At 37.0% G+C, this 7,129-nt stretch overlaps 1 protein-coding gene across 4 annotated transcripts; it reads right to left on the reverse strand.

The window, feature by feature from the left end:
- Positions 1–1,371: 1,371 nt before the first annotated feature.
- LOC149532632 (protein RICE SALT SENSITIVE 3-like) lies at positions 1,372–6,570 on the reverse strand. 4 transcript variants are annotated; one of them, XM_089805812.1, is made up of 8 exons: positions 5,923–6,570; positions 5,726–5,785; positions 5,207–5,422; positions 4,785–4,890; positions 4,604–4,645; positions 4,115–4,171; positions 2,558–2,660; positions 1,372–2,404 (listed from the first exon to the last, which is right to left on the reverse strand). In XM_089805812.1, the coding sequence occupies exons 1-8, from the start codon at positions 6,048–6,050 to the stop codon at positions 2,031–2,033; spliced, it is 1,086 nt and encodes a 361-aa protein (XP_089661938.1). In that variant the 5' UTR covers positions 6,051–6,570; the 3' UTR covers positions 1,372–2,030. The 4 variants fall into 4 exon arrangements, with proteins under 4 accessions (XP_089661938.1, XP_089661937.1, XP_089661940.1 ...); XM_089805811.1 differs by having other exon boundaries at positions 2,531–2,660; positions 5,923–6,343; XM_089805814.1 differs by lacking the exon at positions 4,115–4,171 and having other exon boundaries at positions 5,923–6,343.
- Between the last annotated feature and the right edge of the window lie 559 nt (positions 6,571–7,129).

Here is a 7,129-nt window from a genome sequence, read left to right on the forward strand (position 1 = left end):
TCACAACTCCTCACCAATTTTTTGTGGCTCTAGAAGGTCTAGTTAACCCATGGCAAAATAATTTAAAAAGGGTTGCAAGGTAAATTAAAAATTTTGTACTCTCTTATGTACAACTATTTAAATCCAACAAGAGTTTCACAAGAATGTGGAATGGTTATTGCTTCCTCTTTAAAATCAAGACTCAGTTATAAAAATTGAAAGGTTACACTAAGCTATTTATTGCAGAAATTGGAGGTAAGGGGGGTTCTTCTTTTCCAACAATCATGTGGTTGCATGAAAGAAAGAATACATTTTTATGAGTTATGATCATAACAAAGATGAGGGAAAAAAATATATTTTGATTTCTGTATAACTTGTTTTGAGAGCAGGGATAACATGATCTTATGTTTATCTTATTATTTATTTGGAATAAAGATAAATATATCTTCCAATCTTGTGGAGTGAGATTTATTTTTCTGATTGAAAATGATCATGTGGTCATTCCAATCACATTCCTTTTGTTCTCCTACTTTTCTAATTAAGTATATGAAATATTGCAAAATCTCATGGTTTTGTATGTATTCATATATATGCGAGAAAGATGTTAAAATTTCCCTTTTACTTCTCTATAATGGAAATAGATAATAGGTACTTTGTAGGCTATCCGATTATTCTTTTCTCATTTATTTAAATCTATAATCACATTCATTCCATGTTGATGGGTGAATGTTAATGCCTTCTTGTCTTTTGGTTAAAGACATAATCAATATTTGATTGATTGCAAATCTTAACAGGGAGTTGTAACTCTCAATTCATAGTAGAGTAATCAATTTATTGGTTATGTTGATCTTTTTCTCTTTTCTAGATTAAGTTGTTTCTTATCGAATCAATATATTAAACAATTTCACCAAAAATGGTTGGATATACCACTATGGACTACACCATTGCACCTCCTATAGTGCAAGCGCTAGTTTATCTTTATCTAAAAATTGCTTTAACTTATCTATATTAATATTTAATTTAATATACTTATATTCAATCTAAATTTTTTACGAAAAATGATAATACAATTGAAATAAAAAAAATTGTCATGCATATTACAATAATGATTGTGGAAATGATTGTGGAAATAATGTGTATAAAAATATAACTATATTAAATAATCTATCTCAAAAATAATAAGAAATACTTTTTGGAGTGCGAATCTTGAACTAAAACCTTTTCTTTTCTTTTTTCATACAACGAAGGGCTTGTAATTATCCATTTCAACCCATTGACAATAAGGAATTTTAATCTTGAACTATTTTATTTAAATAATAATTACTTGATTTTACTTCAAAAATCCTCAATCTCCATATGATGAGACACAAGCGCCACGCTCCCTCCACAAGAGAAAAATAAATACTAGCTTAAAAAACTCAATACCATATGAAGAAAGGTATGTTGCTACACAGTTGAAAGAAGCAAAGGAAAGTATGACGGGAACATCTGTTGCGCATGATCGAGCAGAAACAGAAATGAATCATGCCATCGACGTTCTGCACTAAAAACCAAATTACATGTATGATTTATAGCAAAAGCTTCAAACTACAGAACCCCACGACTTTCCCATAAAGAAAATCCCTGGAGAATATGAGATCGACCCCAACGAAGCCTCGACTATACAAATCCAATAAGTGCATAGATAAGCATGGAATATACAAGTTGGGTAATTGCAGTTACCTTTTATGCTGGGCTCCATGGCCTTACCTCTGCAAACTTACATGACAAATTGGGTCGACAGAGACATAAAATATCATTACTGTATCGACAATGTCAGGTGCAACAAGAGATGCTGGCTATAAAATAATGCTGCGTATAAATATCTGCAAGTCTTTTTCTCATATAATATAACAATAATAATGGAGACGAGAAAGCTGCCACTCAGAAACAAGAGGAGGAAATCAAATTATCATCAGGCCATGGCACGCCGTTTCATGAGATTTCTGTTAATTACAATCTCCGGCTTGTTTTATTATTCTAAGAAGGGTGTTCACTGTTTATACATGAGTTCAATCAATGACTTGGGTGAAATAAGAATCCATTTCTGTCCCACCATTTTCATGATCTTGACTGCTGGGGAATTCGTCCAGAGGTGGAGGCCCCAGAATTTGTTGGGGATTGTGCAAAAATGTGGAGGGTTGTGGAAAAGGGTGAGGGGGACAGCTCAGGGATCTTGTGAGGAAGCCGTTGGGAGTGCTCAGAGGTGTTGTGGTGTTTGTTACTGATGGGAGCTTTGACAGGAGTGCCTCCAAGCTTGACATGGATGGCATCACTGGTGGAGGAGGCATCATCATCATCATCTGTTGCCTTGATCTCATATGATCTTCACTGTTCTTGTTCCAAGAAAGGCGCTTTTCCAGCCCACTGCAGCTCGTCTCTGTACCTGATTGGTAGATAGATAGATTTTTAACGTTCATGAGACTAAACATAACCTATGAGACAACCTTCCTACTAAACCAACCTAAACATAACCTATGAAACAACCTTCCCACTAAACCAACCTTAGTACCTGATGAAGGGCAGATCGTCTCTGTACCTGATGAAGGGCTGGTGGGGTGAGGGAGAAAGACCCCTGGAATTGTCTGCAAGTAGATGAACTTCCTCTGCAGGACTACCACAAAATTTAGATCTTCGGTGACCTGTACAGCACACAACAGATCTGGTTAGGTCAGAGTAGGGGTAAGTGATATTTTTTTTTTTTTGGAACTTTACGGGTCAGACCCATGGCAGACCCCGACCATTAGATGAATACTATCTGCTCTGCTGGATCCAATTATAAAGATTCTAAGCTATCATTTGTTGGCATGCTCAACCTTACAGGCAACCAATTTCAAAGGGTGGATGGAAGAGGCTAAAAGATTCTTGACTCGGGAAGAGAGAGTTTGTATGTTTTTGCAATTTTGAAAATGTAGAAACTGAACAACACTTTATTTTAGAATGTCACTGAGATTTCTTGGTAGGACTCATTTAGCAAGCAGAACATTGACCAGTTAAGTGGACCCATCATCACCATGCTAAAAAAAACCCAATTACCAAAGTTAGTTTTGTGAGAAGGCTGTAAGCTATGTTTAGCCTCAGCTAAAAATTCATGTGTCTATCTATGTGAATCCTTTGTACAGCCAAGAAGAAGCATCCAGATTTAGGGATTCTGATTGTCAGTTGCAGGCACCCGTGACTTAGAATATATGCAAATCATGCCGTTGGGTTTTTATACATTCTTTGCCAGTGTAGTGCTCAAATGTCTACAGCTAAGAGGTCCTTAACATAATCGTTAACGGATGGATTTGTTCTTAATTCTTCTTAGTTCTGATCTAAAAGGATCAGTATTGAGATTTGAGGATATGGTCAAAGGTGTACTTGTTATCTTATCATTGTATCGTAATCAGACAAGGGCACACAAGCAGAAGTTATGGTGCTACCAGAGAAAAGTGTACCCTAGGAAGTGCAAAAGGCCAAGGATCTTTAAGCCTGATTGTACGCGATACCTCCTTTGCCTTTATAAAGCTGGTTGGCATTGGGGCAATAGCAAAACTGCATTAAAGATGGTTATCAGTAACAAAACACTATTAAGCATGGTTGTCAATAACAAAACACTATTGGACATGGTTGCCAGTAACAAATAGAATCATAGTATTCTTATTAAAGAGGTCATCTATTATTTGCCAGTGTGATTAGGTATTTAAACTTGTCTACAGCTAAGATACCCCAACATAAACATTGTGATTGATGTTTTAAGACACTAGGAGAAGGATCTGTTTTTAATTCTGAACTATAATACTGGTCATTAAACTCAACAGCAGTGTTGATCAGATTTGAGGATATGGTCAAAGGTGCACTCGCGATCTTATCACTGTATTATATTAGAATCGAGACAATGCCACACAAACGCGAAGTTAGGGTGCTACCATGACAGACTGTACCCTAAAAGTGCAGTAGGTCAAGAATTTTCATGCATGACTGTACTGTTATAGCTGTTATTGCGTTTATCAAGCTGGTCATGAACAATAAAAAACTCCATTAAAGCTGGTTGCCATAAACAAAGCGCTGTCCTTCTCTTTTCAATTGTGAATTTCAATGCGTACTGTTATTCTACCTTTTTAGTTGCACCGAGTTGAACTAGTCCTTCCCGTACAGCAACTACAGCGATGGTCTGCACAGTGCACACATGAATTCCATGTATTGGGTAATTAGAAACGATCCAACATTGAGATTTGTGTAGCCCTATAGTAATTCCACAAAATAGATTTATGATTGGGCATATGTGAATGTTTCAGAATATTACTGAATTCCATAATTGAGTTTTTAAACATTGCCGTTTCAGATCACATTCCATGATATGTTATTTGATACGTTATCAGGATCACAGACGTAATCCATCATTATATTCCATCATCAATCTTTTCTTTTATGTGTGCATTTTTATAATTAATCATGGACTATGATCGAGAATATGAAAGAAGAAAAATGCTTACATAATCTAATTAAAAAGTGATATTTTAAAATTAAGTCGGCTGGGTGCAATTAAAGCTAATTCCATAACTCTATGTTAGAAAAAATATGAATAATAGGCTAGTGGGCTCACCTTAATTCCAGATTTGAACTGAGCTTCCCATGTACGTGGATGCTGCAAAAGCGAATTGACGCTTCATGAACCATTAAATTTCATGTACTGCGTACACTTTTTACACAACTGCCATGCAAAATTACTCCAGTAGAAAGAAATGAATGTTGGGTAACAGTTTTATTAGTAGATTACTACTTACTGGGTCGATAGAATTATGCCAGGGTGAAAGAAAGCTAATTTCGTGATCGAGTGGGTCTCGAAATATCCATTTATGGCTGCCATCTGCTGCCACTTTGCCCATCAGCCTTACCACAGGCCCAACAAAATCATAAGCACAGCCTATAATATGAACAGTGCTTAGAAAAATAAATGAGTTTCTCTTAAACAGAACCTCATATTTTGGCTGGAAATCAATCACCATAACATTAGCACAAAAATGAAAACAAATTCACAGGCCAGTAACAGTCAGCCAGAAATAATGAGGATGAAATTGAAACTAACATAAATCTCTTTCTCAACCATTGAACCAAAACCTTATGGCCCCGCTGACAAAGAAACCTAAGGAAATCAACAGAAATATTTCTTGAATTCTCAACACTATAGTGAATCTTTGCGTCTCACCCTTCACCGAAGTTATAGACTTCATGAGACATTTTGAAGAAAAGATCAGGCTGCAATCCGCAGCCCAAATCCTCATTTCTGTGAGCTGATTTCCTAGAACCATCATCGGACTCCCGAGATTTCCTAGAACCATCATCGGACTCCCGAGCTTTAGAGTCCATTGCAGCCTTTGAACATGTACCGAAGTCACAAAATCCATCTTCCCATGCTAATATCCTGGATCACAAACACAGACTGACCTAGTCAAGCAACAAGGCCTGGTTTCCGAAATTCCCCTTCTAACAACATTCATAGGATCATGGAATGTGCCCTAAATGTCTATACAAATAAATCCATAAAATTGAATCCAAAAATACGTACGCATCATTGGAATGTGGAATGTGATGTCAAATATTGATACAAAATACAATCAACACAATTGAATCCAAAACTATCCCGTATCACAGAATGTGTTCTAAATGCTAATACAAATTAACAAAAACAAGATTGAATCCCTCATGCGTTGAATATAATCAATACCAATTCCTTTTATTTCCCTTGGATCTGTCATACATTCCAGTTCCAGTCTCTGCATCCCACCTGCCCAGGTCAGAATACCAGACAAGGATATGATGATCAAGCCGAGGATGAAACATGATCAGAAATGGGACAAATGTGTTGCAAACCAGTTTCACAATGACCTAAACTGCTCAGGAAATGGAGTTGTGAGGGCTCACTTGGGAGGAGGGTAGCTGCGCGGGAGGATTCTCCAGAAGACCGCATAAACCCAATTGGAATTCAGGCAAAGAGAACGCAATGTATGTTGAAGGAGATGAGGGGCAAGAGGAAGCCCCCTCTCTTCCATTTGCTCAAGAAACAAAACAAAAATAAGCGAATGCTTGTATGAAGTATCCTTAGATGAATGGGGATACAGCTTTAAATCCCCCCAGTCAAATCAACTACTTACATAGCCTGGTAGGTTTCCCCACCCCGCCGCGCCCATTCTTGGCCTGGCCCATTCTTCAATAATTAAAATTTTAACTACCTTTTATGCGTTCTGCACCTCTTACCTTTCCTTCTGAAAGTTGTTCCCTCTACCAGGCCGCGCATTATTGTGACAATGATTTACAGCCGTCTATCGCTATCGGACGGCTTCTCTGGTGTCTCCCGGCACTATTTCAAGTAATGGAAAACAATGAATGCCATCATTTTTCAAAGAGGGGATGATGTGTTTAGTAATGGACATGTCAGATTGTTGCCCTGATCCCGTACACAGGGGGCCCTCCCATTTCTCACAATCTGCTTCCCTCCTCTCCAACACCTTCTCACAGGACTAAATCACGGTTGCCCATTTGACTTGTGTCCAGGCTTCATCATTTTCCGTTACCGCCTAGTAGTCCCTGAGTTTCTAATCCTAATTTTCGGTTCACTTATTTTTTCGGTTAACTTATTTAGGTGAGTGGAGATCTTTTGGCTTTTTGGCTTTACCTTATTTACGAAGCTCTTTGTAGAACTCGTAGAGTGTGAGGTGGGTGACATTGCTTATATGGGCGACAACTGGCTCGTTTCCCCTAATATGGATTCAAAGGAAAATATTAGTAAAAATTGAAATAAAATAGAAATAAATGGTATATAGTTCATGGGATTGGACATTTATTTTTAGTTGATTTGTTTTTTTAATCTATTGATAATTTTAAGTGATATGGATCTCCAAATGGCTTATAGTACTATGGATGTGGAGATAGCTTCACCCTTTTTTTCGCTTGTTGTCTAATGTAGTAATATGTGTTATTTAATATTTACAAACAATTGTAAATTGGAAGAGAAAGATCCCTTGAATTTAAAAAACTTATTTTATAGTTCATGATATTGGGTGGCGAATTGGAAGAGGAAGACCCCTTGAATTTAAATGTCTTCTTTAATAGTTCATGATATTAGGTGATT

Source organism: Cupressus sempervirens, chromosome 10, assembly GCF_028749045.1.
Source record: "Cupressus sempervirens isolate cs-2001-9-10 chromosome 10, ASM2874904v1, whole genome shotgun sequence".
Classification (NCBI taxonomy): domain Eukaryota; kingdom Viridiplantae; phylum Streptophyta; class Pinopsida; order Cupressales; family Cupressaceae; genus Cupressus; species Cupressus sempervirens.